The sequence below is a fragment of the Lipotes vexillifer genome, unplaced genomic scaffold (genome assembly GCF_000442215.2).
Source record: "Lipotes vexillifer unplaced genomic scaffold, Lipotes_vexillifer_v1.1 scaffold1347, whole genome shotgun sequence".
In the NCBI taxonomy this organism is placed as follows: Eukaryota; Metazoa; Chordata; class Mammalia; order Artiodactyla; family Lipotidae; genus Lipotes; species Lipotes vexillifer.
Window position 1 is genome coordinate 897,778 of NW_006796201.1, and position 20,572 is coordinate 918,349.

At 44.0% G+C, this 20,572-nt stretch overlaps 1 protein-coding gene across 3 annotated transcripts in view; it reads left to right on the top strand.

The window, feature by feature from the left end:
* The first annotated feature begins 2,590 nt into the window (after positions 1-2,590).
* CFAP263 (cilia and flagella associated protein 263) overlaps positions 2,591-20,572 on the top strand; it is a 30,625-nt gene continuing 12,643 nt past the window's right edge. The window contains exons 1-7 of one of the 3 annotated variants that reach the window (XM_007468308.1): positions 2,591-2,795; positions 4,964-5,090; positions 6,073-6,234; positions 8,828-8,983; positions 9,956-10,036; positions 12,414-12,569; positions 16,991-17,098. In XM_007468308.1, the coding sequence (XP_007468370.1) occupies positions 2,695-2,795; positions 4,964-5,090; positions 6,073-6,234; positions 8,828-8,983; positions 9,956-10,036; positions 12,414-12,569; positions 16,991-17,098 (891 nt within the window). In that variant the 5' untranslated portion in view covers positions 2,591-2,694. Of the gene's footprint in view, positions 2,796-4,963; positions 5,091-6,072; positions 6,235-8,827; positions 8,984-9,955; positions 10,037-12,413; positions 12,570-16,951; positions 17,099-20,572 lie in introns of all 3 variants that reach the window. The other 2 variants (XM_007468307.1, XM_007468309.1) reach the window with 2 other exon arrangements.

The following is a 20,572-nucleotide window of genomic DNA, read 5'->3' on the forward strand; positions in this document are numbered from 1 at the left end:
TGCTCAGTTATAACAAACAAAAATGTCTCCAGACTTTGCAGAATGTTGCCTGGTTGAGGGAACAAAATAGTCCCCTCTCTACCCCTTGTTGAGAACCACTGTTCTAATGGGGCAAAAATGATGAGAGGACTGAGCAAAGTGGGATGAACCTGGGTTTAAATTTCAGCCCCACCCAGAAGAGCTACGTGACCTTGGGAAAGTTGCTAAACATGTCTGAACCTCAGTCTCCGCATGAGTAAAATGGGAGGTAAAAAGGTACTTGGGGGACTTCCTTGGCGGTCCAGTGGCTAGTTTTCATTTTTTTCATTTTTCAAAGCATTCTCTTGTTGCTTTATAATCGTGATAGCTGCTTTATTTAATTTCCCTTCTCTCGGGAATTCCCTGGTGGTCCAGTGTTTAAGGCTCCTCGCTTCCACTGCAGGGGGCACGGGGTCAAGCTGAGGCAATGAGGGAATATGTTGAACGTGCTTAGCACAGCGTCCAGCCCTTAGCGAACGCTCAATAAACAGTGACTGAAAGAGTAACTGGTGTTTTTATTAAGCAATACTAATATTACCTAATGGGTAATAAATATATTAAGAAATAACAATGGCAATTATCATTATTATTTACCATTTGCAAGCTGAGTCAGTTTTTCTCATCAAAATCTACTATGGACTGATGAGAAACCCGGGCAGTGGCTCTTAAAGATGGAGGAGGTGCTGGGTTTCCCAACTTGGCATCCTAGTTTCCAAACTCCTTCTTTCTCTTACTCCATCCCACTTGAGCCCAAAAGGAAGCTTGCAAGATGCACAGGGCAGTCACTTAAAATGTTTCATCCTCATTTCACAGAGGTAGAAATTGAGGGGCAAAAGCATTGAGTGACTTATCCAAGTCAAGAGGCCAGTAGCCAAGTCAGGGCTGGAATTCTGGGCCACTAAAACACTCTGCTCCTTGCTCTCCCACCTCTAAGGCACCCTTTCCCCCACTTCTTTTAGATACCTGGCACTACCTCCCTGGGCCTATCCAACTTTATGACTTGGTAGTTCCAACAGAACCCAGCTCATGGTGGGCAGGACTGGATACATACATAGTCAAGTATTCTGTCTCTACCAGGGTCTAGTAACAGGCCAGGAGCTGTTTCTTAGAAGGTGTGAAAATTCCTGCCGTGGATTGCATGGTCGGTCTTGTTCCAAAATCTCAGGTCCTGCACTGTTATTCTCCCACTGGATCTTGCTTTAAGCTTCACGCTTTTCCCACCACTAATACCTCCGACACCGTAAGGCCTGCTGTAGCCCAACTGACAGGGCTGTTGGCACCATAGGCGGACCTGCTGCAGGGCCCTTTCTTGCTTTGAGCCCTCTTGGGGCTGGCACCCATTTGTACCATGTGGTATATGAGCATATTAAGCATTGCTCCCTGAGCCCATCCCAAGAGGCCTACCAGCAGAGAGAAGGTGGTGGCAGGGCTCAGTCTCTCTGCTATCCTCTCTAGTAAGTCCACTCTGGCCCTAAAATTGTGCATCCTAAGCAGCAAAACAAGTCCTTCTTTGGACTTCAGTGACTATGTGTTGATGCTAACACATGTCTCTTGCGGGGTGGTGGGGGTCAGGGAGTGGCTGACCCTCATTCTAAGCATTTTATCACAGATTGCTTTCTAACCACATCCAGGCCCACCCTCCCTCAAAGAAGTCTGCCCATCCTGCCCTCTGTCCTCTTCCATCCTGTTGGGAGCAGACAGACTGCAACCCTGCTGCCTGGCAGATACTTGTCTGGAGGCACATGGGTGTAGGAGTCAACAGCATGGACTTGAGTTTAGCTGGAGGGTGACTCCATTCCTGGGTGGCCACTCATCTAAGCTACTATATTCCTCAGTTTCCTGATCTGTAAGAGGAAGACAATGGTACCAATTTCATAAGACTGTTTTGAGAATTAAATGAGTTAATGACTGTAAAACTGTGTGAGGCACAACGCTTGCCACCATCATCACTCCAGGTTGCAACAGCTGGTTTAGGGGCTATCTCCTCATTTAACTAGAAGACCCTTGAGGGTCAGAATGGTCTGCTCCATACATTACCCCAGGATACTCAGGACATAATACATTATCACTACTTAGAAATGTCTCTTGCATTTATACCCATTTAATAATCAGCCAAGTTTTTTCCTTCCAGGAATGCATGTTATTAGTATCCGAGAGAAACTGCAGTGAGTATGTATGAAGTGCCAGGTGGCGAACAGAGTAGAGGCCTCACCGTGAGGTGCAAGAAGCAAGACACTCCGACAAATCAAATGAACTTTCTGGGTCTTAGTTTCCCAGTTTGGAAAAAGAGAAGAATAGATACTATTACAAGGTTGCTGCAAGGATTTTCATAAACCATGCTTAACACGGTGCCAAGGGCATAGTAAGTGCTGAGCAAACAGTAGCTGTTATTATCATCATTTTAAGAATTATTGTTGAAAAAGTGAACGGTGAATGCACTTACGTGTCTAGCCAAAGCCGGTAACCTCGCTCTGGTCAGCGCGGCGCTGGGCGGGAGCGCTGGGCGGGAGCGCTGGGCGGGGCCTCCGAAGCCCCGCCCCTCCACGCACGCGTCGGGTCGCCGTGGCAACGCACTGCTAGGTCGCAGCCAGAGTGACGCGTAGCCGCTAGCCCCACGGTGCCGTCGGCCACACTCGGCCTTAACAAGGGGCTTTGACAAGGTTAGCTTCGGCAGTGATGACGGACGAGGACTCTCAGACTTCTGCCAGCGAGGCGCAAGCCCAGGATGAGAGCGAGCTGCCTGTTATCCAGCTGTGTGGGCTGGTGGAAGAGCTCAGGTACCAGCCTGCCGGCTTCTGGGGGCGGTCCCTCCTCAGCGTGTGGGCCCGGCGCGTGGTCCAGCACCGAATGCTCCAAGCCCGCATTGAACATTGAGGAAACTGAGACCCCCAAAGTGGGGAAGGCGCTTACCTTTGCTCTTTATTCCCATGTTTCCACTGCCATGGCGCTAACAAGCCACTGATGGAGCCAAAAAAAGAAGGTGGTGCGAAGCCCAGAGGGTAATTGGTGAAGCCAGAGCTTCAGCCTGGTGGGTCTTTCTGGTGCCACACTGTGTGCTTAGCCGCTCCTCTACTGTGCGGCTGCAGCTTGGACCAGGTGACCTCTAAGCCCCTTTCCAATGCTAAGATTCTATGCTAAAATTAATGTGGCAGCAGATAGAAAGGAGGCTATTGAGATGTTTTTAGTATGAAGCAACTTATATCTGAACCTGAATATAAGCATGGAGGTGGACAGCAAAGAAGGACTAGCTCAATATTCTGTATTTTTAGCAGTCTGTTTTAATATCTACTATAGCAAGTAAATTGGATGTCAAGATTCCATGATGTAGTTGAGGTTAATTGTACAACTTACTGGTCTCACACAGAATATCCTGGCCTGGCAGCTGAATAGGTGTTACTTCAATATATTTATAAATAGTTTAGGTCAGAATTGAGGTATTATTGCTAAAATAGCTGCAATCTTTTGAGTGCTTATTATGTGCCAAGTATTTTGCATATATTACCTTATAGAATGGCCCATAACCCTAGAAAGTTGTTGAGGAAACAGACACAAAAGTTAAGTCACTTTCCTACAGTCACACAACTAGTCAGTGGTAGTGCTAAGATTAAGACTCAGGTGTAACTCCCCAGCCTACATTGGGAACATGACATGCTGAAAAAGAAAGATGCTTTGATATATTGGGCTTTTCTTTTGATCCTTTCCCACTAATCCCACTAATCTTAAAATTCAGCCAAACAGGATTTCAGCTCAATAAACAGATATTCAGCTCAATAATGTATGCAAATATCAGAGCTGTTCTCTCTCATATATACATTTACATACATATGTGTGTATTACATGTATATTACATAAATTAAAAGGGTCATAATCTTGACATATACAGAATAAGATAGGTTTATTATCTCTAGTTGTTTAAAAACCATCTATTCAAAGCTTTTCCACCATTTTTAATAGACTTCTACTGGATACTTCATTGCGTGCTGGAAATGAAAGAGGCGAGAAATATAAACTAAAGGAAAAACCTCTGAAGATTGTGGATGTGTGTAATTTCAAGAATTCAGTAGTAATTCAGAAGGAAACTCACAAATGGGTTAGAAGATTCTTGAAGAAGAAACTTGTAGCAATTTAAAATATATAGGCATGTCTCACTTTATTGCATTTTGCTTTACTGCACTTTGCAGATACTGTGTTTTTTACAAAATGAAGGTTTGTGGCATCCCTGCATTGAGCAAGTCTATTGATGCCACTTTTTCCAACAGCATTTGCTCACTTCGTGTCTCTGTCACATTTTGGTAATTCTTGCAATATTTCAAACTTTTTCATTATTATTATATTTGCTATGGTGATTTGTGATCAGTGATTTTTTTTTTTGTGATCAGTGATTTTTGATGTTACTATTGCAAAACGATTATGACTCACTGAAGGCTCAGATGATGGTTAGCATTTTTTTTAGCAATAAAGTATTCTTAAAGTAAGGTATATATATATTTTTAGACGTAATGCTATTGCAGACTTAGTAGACTACAGTATAATATAAACATAACTTTATATGCACTGGAAAACCAAAAAATTTATATGACTCACTTTATTGCAATATGTGCTTTGTTGAAGTGGTCTGGAACTGAACCTGGAATATCCCTAAGGTATGCCTGTTATCCCAGTGCTCTGAATTTTGTGGCTCATTAGATGTATTTTTAAAATATATAGAATACTTAAATTGCATTTACTGTGTGCCAGACACTGACCCAAAGTCTTTGCATTTCTTATCACAACCCTCGATGATAGGTGCTGTTATTATTCCCATTTTACAGATGAGGAAAGGTGAGGCACCAAGAGGTTAAATATCTTGCAGAAGGTCATACAAAGCTAGTAAGTGTTAAATACTAGTTATTTGGGGTTTAAACTCCTATTGGTGGAACTTACTTAGGCAACTTCTGTCTTGCAGCTACGGAAACTCTGCTCTCAAAACTGAGACAGAGATGTTTGAAAAATATTACAATAAATTGGAACCCAGGGACCAGCGACCTCCACAATTATCAGAAATTAAAATATCAGGAGCAGAAATTGCACAGGTACGCAAGAGAGATCTAAGAATTCTTTTATTCTGTTTGTCCCTGTAGATGCAAGTGGTGTTTGTTATCCATTTTTGGTGTTCCCTCTTGGCCAAGTGGCATATGACTTTCTCACTGTTCTACTTTTGATTCTTCCTTCCCCTTCAAGGTTTCTCTTTCAAATGAGTATGAAGGGAATCAGGTTCAACTCACAGTGGATTGACTCTCACAGAATATCTTAGTTAATTTGAAATAACTCCCTTCATTCTGGGGACCCAAACGTGTACAAGGCCTGGCCAGCCACATACAGGAGTGAAGATGGGCCTGGTGTGGGCACTGGAGAGTTCCTCCCTCATCTAAAAGGGCCAGCCAGACAACCTGGTATTGCCAGAGCAGCTGATTTTTCAAGAGAAGCTGGAAATCTGGATTATTTTGGTAGAAACCTCTGATTTTCAAATGTGGGTAATTAATTTCTTTTTAATTTAAAACTGTGTATAGGTCTATTTTTTTGAGGGCCAAACAATGTCATCTTCAGGTCCACACATTCCCTGGGCCACCTGCTTTTGACCTCTGGCTTTAATGCCTAGGAAATCCAAAATTCTTGTCTTTTTGGTTTTTGCTGAACACCGTGGCCCCCGATGCACTTTCTCTTCTGTGTTCAGTTTGGGCAGCACTGAGCTCCAGGCTTTCCCTGACACTGACTTGAGTGCTAGTCTATTGCAGGTTCATGGTTTTTCCACCCTCAAGACACTTTCCCTTATTTATTTTCAGTTCATTGTCAAGCATAGGCCTTTGAAGTATTTGGCACGGTGCCTTAGGTTGACTTGTGAAATGAACATCACCTCAGGCCTAATATCCAGAATCCTTTCACATTGAATTGGTTCTCTCTGGATATCATTCAGAGCGATTTCTAGCAGGCCTGAGTGGTCGTTTCGATACCCACCTTAGGCTGCTTTATTGCCGATTCCTATTTGACAATGGCTTTATTTTTCTTGTCTTACAGTTACGAGGCAGGCGTAGATCCAAATCCCGCGTAAGTCTGGAACGTTTAACAGGCCTCAGCGTGGACCAAAAATTCAAGCTTGTGCAAAAAGAGCTGGACGACACAAAGAGTGAAATAAGGCACATAAGGGCAAATGCCGAGAGGGACCTGCAGCATCACGAGGTATACCTTCCTATAGGCTGTCCTCCCTGGGCTCCCCGTTTCCGCCTCAGCAATAAGTACCTATAGTATGTTCATATAACTGTTGGTGCTTTGAGAGAAACACAAGTAGGATAAGATAAATTGAGGACCTACCTTTAAGGAACTTACCAGCTGCTTGAGGAGATATCAAATTTTAAACTCTTCAAGATGAAAAATTTCGAAATACACAATTGTAGAGAAGCTAGCACAGCGAACCCTTATGTATTCAACACCCACACGTAACAGTCATCAATGCATGGCCACTCTTGTTCCCTCCGTAACCCTACCAACTTCCCCCTCGTAATAGGCCACTGGGCTATTATGAAGTGAATCTTAAACATATCATTTATCTGTAAATATTTCAATATATGTCTCTAAGATATGGATTCTTTTTAAAAAAAACCCATAACCATAATTACCATAAATACCCTTAAAATTTATAATAATTTCTTAACAATAAAATGGGCTGGAGGTTTAAGTCAGTGAGTTGGATGAAAAATCCCTTGTCACCCTCCATATGCAGCGTCCATGACCATGGTTCACGTCTTGTTGGAGACGACTGCAATCAGTTTTCCTCCAGAGAAGAAACATCGCTGTTAACTTGGTTGTCCATGGGATGAAGTTGTTGGCTTGCATTTGGTAGCCATGTTGTATGAAAAATAGATATTTCTGTTCTATTTCTAAATTTTTCCATTTCTAAATGGAGGCACACACAGAATCACACTCATTTCCTTGAAAGAGATGGATCAGTGGACTCATGTCTCCATTGATAGAATCATCTGTACTGCATAAACCTATCCTTCTTTCCCTCTCTCCCTGTCTCCCTCCCTCCTGCCCTTTCCCCTCTCTTCTTCTTTCTCTTCCCAAACATCCATCGTTGAATTCTAACATGTTAAAGGAGGTCAGGATGTGGTAGCTTTGTCCTGACATGCTAGACTGTGTGATTAAACATCACAATGTGGGCTAGAGTGGTCAAAGAAGACTGTGTTGAGGAGGTGGGGCTTGACATAGGACTTGTCATGGCCTTGAAGAATGGTGGCATCTGTTTAAGGAATAGGAAGACAAGGGCACCCTAGGTGAGGTGAATGACATGAACAAGGAAGTGGAGGTAGGAATGAACATGGCAAGTTAGGACCTTGAGGAGGCTGGTGTGATTAGAGAAGAGGGTGCTTTGGGGGCTATGGTAGGAAATCAGGTCGAGTAGGGCTGTGAGACCTCGAAAGCCAAGCAGGGGGGCTTCTCTTTGATGTCTAGAAATCAGGACCCCAGTGAGGATAACTGAGCAGAAGAGCGATGCACAGGAAGTAGCATTTAAGGTGGATGGATGTTCTGGCCTGTGAAGATGATGGGGAGGGAGGAGGCTGGGGCCAGACGCCGGCCGGAGAAGGAAGATGCTTTTGCTTCTTGGTGCCCAGTGAAAAAGCCTGAACAAAGATGATTTGCTCTGCAGCTACTCATTTCGTTCTTTAAAATAATGTATGTGTGTTTGTGTTTTCTTATTTAAAGACAATCTCTGTTGTAGCAAAATTTAAACATACAGGTAAGCTAAAAGAGGAACATTTGAAAACATCCACAGCCTTACCACCTAAGACTTGTATTTGGCTCTTGTATTTTTCTCCTAGAATTTATATTATTTTCTATGTGTGTATGAATTTCTTTATAAAAAGGTATCATATTATTTTATAAACCATACTTTTCACTTAATAATATCTTTCCATATCAATACATAGATTCATTTATAGCGTCTTTTTTAAAATTATAGAGTGCTTCTTTGCCTCTCCACTAATCCATCTTTCCAGATATGATTGTGATTAATGTTTTGGCGTATAGCCTTCCAGATATTTTTTATATATATGATATGATATTAATGTTATAATTTTTAATGGATAAATAATGTTTCAGATATGGAAATACATATTTCTGGAGATACCCAAGGCCCTGCTTTTTTGGTTTTTTTTTTTTAAATCCACCCTCATCACCTCTTTTTTTTTTTTTTTTAATTTATTTATGTTTGGCTGCGTTGGGTCTTCATTGTTGCTCGCGGGCTTTGTCTAGTTGCGGCGAGCGGGAGCTACTCTTCGTTGTGGTGTGTGGGCTTCTCATCGTGGTGGCTTCTCCTGTTGCAGAGCATGGGCTCTAGGTGTGCGAGCTTCAGTAGTTGTGGCACAAGGGCTCAGTATTTGTGGCTCGCGGGCTCTAGAGCCCAGGCTCAGTAGTTGTGGTACATGGGCTTAGTTGCTCCGCAGCATGTGGGATCTTCCCGAGCCAGGGCTCAAACCCGTGTCCCCTGCATTGGCAGGCGGATTCTTAACCACTGCACCAGCAGGGAAGTCCCAAGGCCCTGTTTTTGTTTGTTCTTCCCCTTTATATCGAGACTATAACTTTTTAGAGGCATGCTTTTAAATAATAATATTCGTATTGTCCAATTTGTATCTTAAGGATATCTTTCTAAGACTAAGAAGAAACGTTATGCATTGGGACACAAATAGGTCACCCAATACATCTAGGTTTCTTTAGACAGCTATATCCTTGAGAAATTTTGTAAACTGTTCTCTCTTTGTGCTGGCTCCCCCAGGCTATCGTTGAGGAAGCTGAAATTCGGTGGACTGAAGTTCAGAGAGAAGTGCATGAGTTTGAAAAAGATATTCTAAAGACCATATCCAAGAAGAAAGGGAGTATTTTGGCCACTCAGAAAGTGATGAAGTACATTGAGGACGTGAACCGCCGGAGGGTGAGTGGGCAGGAGGTTAGAGCTTAGAGGGGGAAATAGATTCATAGAACGATGACACAGAAGTGGCCCACGTGAGGCAGCCCCACTCCATTTGGTCCACTGTAAATGCTGCCCACATATGCAGATTTTTTGTATCCCTCACAGCATGTGTGTCTTAAAATGCAAGTTTATCAAGTCTAAAATGTCAGGCAGGATGAATATTCATAGTATCTCAGACCGTATGTAAGTCCCCTACATAGGAACCTTCAGGTTGCGAACTTTCAAAGATGTGAACCTGCATTATAAACCTACAGTACAGTACTATATACAGCTGATTGTGTTGGTTGGGTACCTAGGCTAACTTTGTTGGACGTACAAACAGATTGGACTTATGACCACGCTCTCGGAATGGAACTCGTTCATATGTAGGGGACTTACTGTATTTTGCTGTTTGTTTCAAGATCTGATGTTATCTCGAGAAAGGTGTGAGTCTATCTAGTCAGGTGACTACGTGGCATGTGACAAGTAAATCTTAATTTCTTTGAGTTCCATTATTGTAAGAATGAGACATAAAATGCTCCTCCTTTTCCAAAGGTTTTGTAGCATATCAAACTTTGGATCCTGGAGATAGGTAAAGTCACTAACTGTAACATGTTATATGTAATAAAAATTATGTAAATTACCAAGAGAATAATAGACCAAAGAATCGTAAATCATTTTGTCAGTAAAGGCCCCTATACCTAAAGATATACCCAAGTTATCTTGAATTTAAAATCAATAGAAAATTTGTATGGAGCAGACGCAGTTTCCTCTGCTTCTTGGTCATGAGTAAAATACCATAGTAACACCAGCTTGAGTAGCCATAAAAGACTTAAAAATAGGTGACTGAATGTTAGGGCTCAAGGTTTAGTTTTGCAGCCCCAGACCTGCCAACTTTTCAAACCAACAGGGAAGAAGAAGAGCAATGGATTAAAATTTGCTTTTATTTTTCAGGATAATATGAAGGATAAATTATGTTTGAAAAATGTCTCTCTCAAAGTCCAGAGGAAAAAGATGCTTTTACAACTGAGGCAGGTATGTGGCTTTGTCTTTCTTTTTTTTTTAAGGTTACTGTGGTGGGTAGAACAACATCTTCCCAAAGATGTCCACGTCCTAATTCCTGGAGTCTGTGAGTATGTTACCTTACATGGCATAAAGATGGTGCAGGTGTGATTAAGTCAAGGATCTTGAGATGGGGAGTTTATTGTAGATTATCTGAGTGGGTCCAATGTAATCACAAGGGTCCTGATGAGAGGGAGGCAGGAGAATGAGAGTCAGAGAAGATTTGGTAATGGAAGCGGAGATCAGAGTGATGCACTTTTAAGACAGAGGAAGGGATTATGAACAAAGGATGCAGGCTACCTGCAGAAGCTGGAAAGGGCAAGGAAACAGATTCTCCTCTTGAGCCTCCAGAAGAAATGCAGCCCTGCCAACACCTTGATTTTAGTCCAAAGGACCATTTCAGACTTCTGACCTCATGCACTATAAGATAATACATTTATGTTGTTTTAAACCCTTGAATTTGTGGTCATTTGTTACAGCAGCAACAGGAAACTAATACATCGTCTGTGCTGGCAAATCTATAGATGGAGTTGGCTTGAATTTAAAAGACCCTCATGACATACTTATTGACCCTTTTGGGGAATGTGGCCTGGGTGGCACAGTTAGTAGTATGCCTTGGTAAGTCTTTGAACAGCTGACCTTAAAGGCTCCTGATTAAAGGCGGTAAGGCAGACATGGCACAGGGCCTCTAGAATGTGGTTACATAGGTCCATCCTCTTTTAGCTCAATATTTTTGTTACTAACTCATTATATGGGTGCTGATGGCATGTGCGTCAGAGGTGGCCACTGTCAGTGACACAGAGTTGGGCAGGAAAATTAAGATGTCTGGGAGTTACTGCTTGATTGACTTGGGATCCCAAAGCCTCAACAGGCTGGGACAACTTTAACATACGAGGTAACTAAGGACAAACGTAAGGTCCTCCACTTTGATCCCCTCAAATATCTGCACAGGTGCTGGGTGGCTTAGTCATGGAGAAGTTGATAAAGTCCACTCAGCTGGGGGCGGTGCTGCAGCCTAGGCTGCACTCCACAGTACCCTCCAAAAAAGAGTGGTCTCACTGCACTCTGTTCTGAGTAGCCCACCTGGAGCACTGTCTCAGGGAGAGTGCCACACTTGAAAGAATCTGTAAACTAGAGTCCACATAGGAGAGGGAACGGAGAGCAAGGGGAGAGAAAGCACCTCAGAGGACCTGCAACTGATGGGGCCAAGGAGGAGGAGCCCACAAGAGCCATGGCTGCTGTCTCTGAGTGCTCTGGCCGCTGAGGGGAAGAGAACATACTGCTTAGGAGGGCCCCCAGGTGGAGCTGGGTTGGGGTGAAAGTGTCAGCCAAGGAGAGTTGAGTTCAGCGTAAGAAAGAACGTGGCCCCAGCTGAGCTGCCTCCTGATACTGAGTTCCTAGTTCTCTGGGCTTCATGCAAGCTCAGGCATCCTGAAGTGTGAGAGGGGAAGCAGATGGATGACCTTTAACCTAAAAGCCATTGCTACACAGAGATGATACTGATGTGGTCCTGCCCTCGCAGGCTCACAGGCTAGCAGGGAGTGGTGATGGTGAGAAAAGGCATGGATGCATAATTGCCATACAGAGGAAAGAGGGGCAGGGACCAGGAGCCACAGCTCAGGAGGCTGCGTGGAGGGAGGGGTTGCCCTCTGGTGCGGAAGATGGGCTGGGAACATTTGAGCTAGAGGGTGGGTCAGTTGGGGCTTAAGGAAATTGTTCTGTTGTTTTGGGGGAAAGGGAAGAAGATGCCTTCTAGGAGGTAGTACAGCATGAGTAGCATGTGGGGATTGGGAACAGACCTGAGTTTGGCTCTTGTGTACCACAAATGTAAGATGGCACAGACCCGGTGGGGCAGGTAAGGTGGGACCAGGGCTGGGGAGTGAACCCAGTGCCCTGATACACCCCCCATGCAGAAATGTCATGGGATCAAAGGAAGGACATTTATGGGCTGCTTATCCTGGGTTTTCCAGGTTAAAAACAACTTTTAAATGGCCTTTCTTCCTACACAGCCCTGTTTAGGCACCACTTCCTAGGGAAAGTCTCCCCTGACCCAGCCTTCCATTCTCTTCTGGGCTGGCTGAGGGGCTTCTGTTTGCCCTCTGCCCCTGTGTGTCCCACTACACCACGCTATGACCCGTCTGTGAACTGTCATTGAGTATGGGCGTATCATATTTACTCAGATCTCTATCCCTGGGCCTAACACCATGCCTGGCACCAAGCAGATCCCCAATCCAACTTTGTTGAATGACTGAATGATGACTGACTTCCAAAAGCTCACTAGGAGTTGCAAGGTGCGAGCCATACATTCAGAAGTCACAACCTCACATCGTTTCCTCTCTCTGAGCTGTAGAAGGAAGAGGTGGGAGAGGCCCTCCGCGATGTTGACTTTCAGCAGCTGAAGATCAAGAATGCTCAGTTTTTAGAGACAATTGAAGCAAGGAATCAAGAACTGATCCAGCTGAAGCTTGTATCCAGAAACACCCTGCAGATCCTTAACGCGTACAAAGTAAGGTCCGCGCTGGTCCTCGGGGCTTCCTGTGCCTACCTTTCCAGCCACAGAGAGGTACTAGGGCACCACTGTGGTTTCACTGAGAGCCTAGGCGTCCTTCACTCCCCTGTTGCTCTCTGATTTCTCCCGACGAAGCCATGTCTTCTAAAATACTCTGGATGTCCCCACAATCCTGGCTGCACATTAGAACCATCCAAGGAGCCTTTTGTTTTTTTAAAGATTAGACAGACTCTGTAGTCCAACCCTGACCAATTGAATTAGGGGGTGAGGGCCATGCATCTTTTTTTTTTTCCTTAACTCCCAGATGATTTTTATGCACAGTGAGTTTTGATAACCAGCCACATTTAGGGCCCTGTTTAATTTAGTGTGTAAAAGCACTTCCTTGCTTAAAACCCTGCAAAGGAAATCATCTTAGCTATAAATCAGAAAACTACTAAATAATTCCTAATCCACACAGAACCCTTTTTGTAGAGAAAGAGGCACTATTGATAATTAAGCAGAAACCGTGGGTATGAGCATGGCCTGTCCTCGGCAGACCAGCTGCCTGGTCACCCTGCTGGCAACTGTCTGATGCAATAGTCAGCTAACTGTGGGCCCGTGTATCCTGCCCACTGGTCTGGGAGCTAAGGATGGTTTTTACAGAAGAACATTTGCAACTGATTTGATAGAGGACACTCCCTTTGAAACCCAATTAAGCAAAATTGATTTCTCCCCGAGAAATTTCATTCTTCTCAATAATAGACCTGCATTCCAAAATATTATACTTGATTATTTTATTTTGAATTTTATCAATAAAACATTTGTGGAAATTTGTTTTCTCTCTTGTTAGTGTAGGTAATTACACAATATGCTCAATTTTGCCCCTTGGCCTGCAAAGCCTAAAATATTTACTATCTGGCCTTTTACAGAGCAAGGTTGCTGACCCCTGGCCTAGTGTCTAGGCAAGAGCGGCCACGGGCTTAGGTAGCTCACAGGTAAGCTTCATTTGGCCCACACAGTGTCATTTAAAAATGTGAATTTGAATGTGTTTAGACTAGGTTTATGTTTGTCCAGCATTTTCCTTTTACAAATGAAAAACCTAAGGCCGAAAGAGGCAGAGTAATTGCCGGATTCAAGCAACATGTTTGTGACAGAGCTTGGACTCCTAGTCCAGTGCGTGTCCCACCTCACCCAACTGCCTTCCTCTGGCATAACGTGTGTACACAAGGCCGTGCTCACATTCTGAAATTCATGTGTCCAGCTGGAGTGCCTCGAGGTACGTGGTTACATCACATTGGACCTTGATCTTATCCTGAAAAATCAACTGAGTGGCACGGCCAGTCTGGTCTTGTGGGGGAAAGCCAGGGCTTTGGAGTGGAGCTACTGGTTTATAAAATGCAACAGCTAGGTCCAGGGCTCGCGCTGCTTAGGACATCTAAATGCACAGTGCCTATTGATTGTGACACCCAAACAGCGGCAACACAGGCCACGGTGGGCAGAATGGGAGCCATTCTGGTCAGAATCTCAGGGGCCAGGGTGCCTGTAGGCCTGTTTAGAATAATAGCAAGCAGATGGTGGAGCAGGGAGGAGATGCCTGCTGGAGTTCTAAGGTGACACAGCGAGGGGCTGAGAGAGAAGCAGGCTCACTTTTCCGTGTCTCAGTTCTCAGGCCTCCTGGGGGAAACGGGGCCCAACAACTGTGGGTTGTAGAGTCCGGCCTCACCTGGGTTTGAATGGGGACTCTACTGGGGACTATGGGCTGATGCGTCGCCTCTCAGAAGCAGGTTTTTGTGACTTACCACCAGGCCAGACCTCTGGCTGGTCTGTGATGTGTCCCCAGCCCTGAGGACAGGGCCTGGCCAAAGCAGGTGCTCAGCATGTATTGTCAAAAACTGCTAAAAATTCAGGTGTATGTTTAGGGGATGGAAGGGTGGCAGGAGGGATCACTTTCATATAAATGTCAAACACCCAAGTATGAGACCTCATTAAAAATATATAGAATAATTTTCCTCTATTACCAAATGTACTGAGTACCTACAGCATGCCAGGCACAGGGCTAAGTGCTGAGGGTACAGCTGTGAAGGAGACAGACATGGTCTCTTCTCTTCTATGAGTTTTATAAGTGGGTCTCAGTCAACCCTTTTTCTCTGCTATGGCTTCAAGCCCTGCCTGATGGAGGCTGATAGAATATAAGCACGTGACTACAGCTTTGAGGTGTCGCTCTTAACTGACTGTAAACTAGTGATCTGTGTATAAGCTAGTGGTGCCTTGTGTTAAATAGAATTCCAAGATGTCCCCCAAGACTCCCCACCGCCTGGTATATTCACCCTGCACAATGCCCAGGGCTCTGGATACGACGGATTCTGTTATTAGGTTCCATTCTGCTCTATGATTAGGTTAGATTAGAGGGCACCCTTGACCTTGAGATGAGGATATTATCCCAGTGTGTCTGACCTAATCACATGAGCCCTTTGAAAGTAGAGAGTTTTCTCTGGATGAGGAAGGCAGAGATTTGAAGCATGAAGGGAATTCTCTGGATGAGAAGTTCTCCATTGCCGGCTCGAAGATAGAGGGACCACATGGAAGGGGTCTGAGGGCGACCTCCAGGAGCCGAGGGCCACCTCCTGCTGACAGCCAGAAAGAAAATGGAGAGCTCGGTCTTACAACTTCAAGGAAATGCTTCCCACCAACAACCTGTGGGCTTGGCAAGGATCCCAGGTCCAGATAAGACCCAGCCCTGGCCCACACGGTGGGTCGCTCCCTGGGCAGAGAATCCAGCCACACTGTGCTTGGACTTCTGATCTATAGAAACTGTGAGATAATAAATGTATGTTACCTTAAGCCACAAAATTTGTGATAATTTGTTACACAGCAACAGAAAGCTAACATGCCTTTTCAGAAGTAGCTGCCTCAATGACCATCATCCGGCTCAGGATCCCAAATTACTCTCATTACACCTCCTTGAAGGCCCCACCCCAGCAGAGCCAGGGGCTGCCTCGAGCTTCCGTTCTTTGCTGCCCTGTGTCTCTAACTGTCTCTCTAAGTTGTTGGGTGAATGACTGTTTTCCCTCTGCTCTCCTTTTCTCCCACCTGACTGGCTGGTGTGCAGTGAAGATCTGTCCTGCCTTCCCTTCCCCACAGCTGACCCCCTCAGCCTGGCCTCTTATCCACTTTTGCTTTCCTCAGAAGAGCAACTTCACGCAAGATGTGGAACAGGAAATGAGCCTTAAAGAAGAGATTGGAGAGGAGAGGAATGGGGAGGGAGGTGGCCCCAGGTGCTCTAAGTTCCCCCAGGCAGGTGGCTCCAGGCTTTTCTGCCAGGTCTAAGATTTGATACCTTTGGGCATTGCCCCAGTACCCTCCTTTCCCCGGCTCCTTTTGGACCCTCCTGTCCCAAGGCTCTTTCCTTAGCTTGAAACGTTCTTCCCACCCCTCTTACCTAGACATACTTGACTTCACCTCTTTTTCCAGCATCCCTTCCCCCAGGGAAACCTTCGGGACCAGTGCCCATGCACTCTTGGTGCTTGGCACAGTTGCAGTTTGGCATTTCTTCTTGTACCTCCGTCAGGGCTGTGAGCCGGCCTCTTGGTGATCGGGCCTAGGTTGTTTTGCCGACCAGTGCCTGGGTGGGTTCTCAGGGTTTGTTGGCCAGCCTGCTGGAGTCACTGGCTTCTGTCCCTCGGCCCCCTTCTCCTCAGCCAAGCAGAGCACATCCCAACTCCTCCAGGTTGACTCTTCACCATTAGTAGATGGAGGTCCAAAGGGGGCAAACCTAAGAAGCAGGGGCCAGGGAGGAGCTGGTGAGGGGCGGCAGCAAAAGATGCAACAGGAAGCTGTGGAGCAGCCCCTGCAGAAGCTCTCCAGCACCAGCAGGCCCAGTCCTCATAGGCTTTGGAGACAGTGGTGGAGTCCATGGGCTGTGAAATCACGCTGCCTGGGATCAAACCTGGCTCCCCCTTGTCTCTGTGACCCTGGGGAAGTTGTTTCACCTCCCTAAAAGTCGGCTCCGTCACCTGTACAGTGGGATCACAGTAGCATCCACCTCTTCATCCAAGTGAGGTAGTGATGGCGGCCGTCTGCTGTGGGTTCTCCATGTGTCAGGCACTGTGCTCAACACTTTACCAGGTTTGTCTCCCTTAAGCCTTTCTACAACCCTACAAGGCAACTAGCCCTAGTTAAGAGAGGTTCTCTTAGTAAGTGGTGGGGTGGGATTTGGGTGCAGGTGTATCTGGCTACTTTGCAGGTGAGGACAAGCCTCACGAGGTCCTCTCCTCCCATTTAGACACTAGGATTCTGAAAATCTGGGCAGCCATGAGAAGGGCAGGCCCGAGTTCCTGGTTGGTCCTTCTATTCTCCTGCTTAATAAAGAACTGTTTGTCTATCCTTCCTGTAGTTCTAAGCAATCATCTTTGCTCAAGACTTGCTGTGTTATATTTCAGAGCAAGCTACACCGAGCCATGGAAATGTCCGTCGATCTGGACAAAGAGTTCTTGTTGAGAAAAGAGTTACTTGAAAAAGTTGAAAAAGAAACCCTGCAAGTAGAGGAGGTAGGAGAGGGTAAAACATACTGTTTCTGGTGTTTTTCTCCTTCTGTCTGCAAGGGCTCGGGTCAGCATTCACCACGATCTAGGCCACCTTGGTTTTTGTCTAGAAAAGCCTAGATCATGAAAACCAAAATAGCTCTGGGCCATCAAATGAGAAAGTGGCCCCTGGAGGCTCCAGTCCATGGTGTTGCATTTTACTGCCAGGTTAGAATCTAATGTCAGAAATCATGAAATCATCTAGAAACTACAGAGTCCAGATGACTCTCAAGAATTCCTTAAGTGACCCATAAGGTACCAAATTCAAAGTGTAGTGTATTCAATCTGGCAAAAAAAATGTATGATGCATGTAATAATGTAACTGATATGAGAAAAAGAACACATGGCAAAATATAACTTTCTGTGTAAAGGAGAGAAAACTCTTTAAACATGGAGCTCTCACTAGGTACGGCAGATGCTCGGATGGCAGACCTGTGACCTCTATCCCAGGCCCACTCCAGGGCCTGTGGTCACCATGTGAAAATGTGTGGTGTCATCTGAGCTCCCAATATCTGCATTGGGATTGAGTGCTCTCATTATTTTGTTGAACACATAGAGTTGAATTTCCACCAGTTACACGCACCTAGGGTATGACTCAAAGGAGACTTTGGGGGCTAGGTGACGGAAAATGAGCCCTGGACTTGTATTCAGAAGGCCTGGCATCAGGTTTGTGTTGACAGTCTCTAGCCTTGAGCAAGCCTTTGAATTAGACAGAACTGTTTCCACGTCTGTGAAAAAGACGTCACAGCCCTTGTTGCGGTAATCAGATAGGACGATGCTTTGTCAACCTCTTAAAGCCATTATTTCAGTTATTACTATCATTGCCTTGAATGAGCCTGAAGTGTCCCCGGCAGCATGTGTGGCCCCAAACCTGCCTACAATGGCCAAAAAGCCACAGGATTACTACATCTGACTCAGTTTTGCCATGGCATCCGCATCATATCCTTGAAGGAGAACCAGTACCCTTTGCAAAAAAGTCGGTCTTGCTGCAGAGTGGCCGGTAACAAAGGTGAAGCAAAAGTCTGTGTGCTCTCTCCATGCAGAATTCCTGTGGTACTTCTTTGTTTGGGATGATATTTATCAGATTACAAGTAAAACATGAAATCAATTTTTAAAAGCCCAGCATTCACTACTTAGTATATTTTCATTTTCTTAACTTTTTAAAAAACAGGTCTGTTGGGATATAATTCATATATCAAATAATTTACCAATTTAAAGTGTACATTTGAGTGGTTTATAGTATATTCACAGAGTTGTGTAACAATCAGCATAATTATTTTAGAACATTTTCATCACCTCAGAAAGAAACCCCAGACCAATTAGAAATCCTCCCTTTCACCTCACCTCATTCCCACCCTCCAGCCATAGGTGACTACTAATCAGCTTTCTGTCTCTGTGAATTTGCCTTTTGTCAACCTTTCATATAAAAGGAATCATACAGTGTGACCCTTTAACTTTAATAATATTTTCAAGATTCATGTTATAGCATGTATCAGTACTTGTTTCTTTTTATGGCTGAATAATGTTTCCTTGCATGTACCACATTTTGTTTAAACCATTCATCAGTTTGATTGATAGTTGTGTTGTTTTCGTTTTTTGGCTATTTTGAATAATGCTGCTGTGAACATTCATGTACAAGTTTTTGTGTGAATATATGTTTTCTTTTTTCTTGGACATATAGCTAACAGTGGAATTGTGGGTTATATATATGGTACCTCTAGGTTTAACATTTACAGAACTGCCAAACTCTTTTGCAAAGTGGCTGCACCATTTTACATTCCCATAGAAAATGTACATGTGTCACAGTTATTTATTTTATTTAATCCTTATAATAAACTTGAGGCAAGTAACATTTTTATCCTCATTTCATTGTATATATAACTTCAGACACAGAAATATTGTTTACTTTTTCCAAGTCTCACCTCTATTACGTGCAGATCAGCAATTCAAACCCAGGCTCAGACTCTTAGATCTTAATCACTTGATTTATTCACAGCCATGAATCTGCTATCCTGTAGTCATACATGCATCCCTTCAACAATACTTATGTGCCAAGAATTGCTCTGAATAAAGTGATTAAGATTTTAAAAAATGTACGCATGTGACATTCACAGAAAGATAGACAAGATGAAAAGGCAGAGGGTTATGTACCAGATGAAGGAACAAGATAAAACCGCAGAAAAACAACTAAATGAAATGGAGATAGGCAATCTTCCAGAAAAAGAACTGAGAATAATGATAGTGAAGATGATCCAAGACCTGGGAAAAACAATGGAGGCAAAGATCAATAAGATGCAAGAAATGTTTAACAAACACCTAGAAGAATTAAAGAACAAACAAACAGAGATGAACAATACAATAACTGAAGTGAAAAATACACTAGAAGGAATCAATAGCAGAATAACTGAGGCAGAAGAACGGATAAGTGACCTGGAAGACAGAGTGGTGGAATTCACTGCTGCAGAACAGAATAAAGAAAAAAGAATGAAAAGAAATGAAGACAGCCTAAGAGACCTCTGGGACAACATTAAATGTAACAACATTCGCATGATAGGGGTCCCAGAAGGAGAAGAGAGAGAGAAAGGACCCTAGAAAATATTTGAAGAGATTATAGTCGAAAACTTCCCTAGCATTGGGAAGGAAATAGCCACCCAAGTCCAGGAAGAACAGAGAGTCCCATAAAGGATAAACCCAAGGAGAAACACGCCGAGACAAATAGTAATCAAATTGGCAAAAATTAAAGACAAAGAAAAATTATTGAAAGCAGTAACGGAAAAATGACAACATACAAGGGAACTCCCATAAGGTTAACAGCTGATTTCTCAGCAGAAACTCTACAAGCCAGAAGGGAGTGGCATGATATACTTAAAGAGAGGAAAGGGAAGAACGTACAAACCAGATTACTCTACCTGGCAAGGATCTCATTCAGATTCGATGGATAAATCAAAAGCTTTACAGACAAGCAAAAGCTAAGAGAATTCAGCACCACCAAACCAGCTCTACAACAAATACTAAAGGAACTTCTCTAAGTGGGAAACACAAGAGAAGAAAAGGACCTACAAAAGCAAACCCAAAACAATTAAGAAAATGGTCATAGGAACATGAATGGATTAAATGCTCCAACCAAAAGACACAGGCTTGCTGAATGGATACAAAAACAAGACCCATATATATGCTGTCTACAAGAGACCCACTTCAGACCTAGGGACACATACAGACTGAAAGTGAGGGGATGGAAAAAGATATTCTATGCAAGTGAAATCAAAAGAAGGCTGGAGCAGCAATACTCATATCAGATAAAATAGACTTTAAAGAATGTTACAAGAGACAAAGAAGAGGATATAACAATTATAAATATATATGCACCCAACATAGGAGAACCTCAATACATAAGGCAACTGCTAACAGCTCTAAAAGAGGAAATCGACAGTAGCACAATAA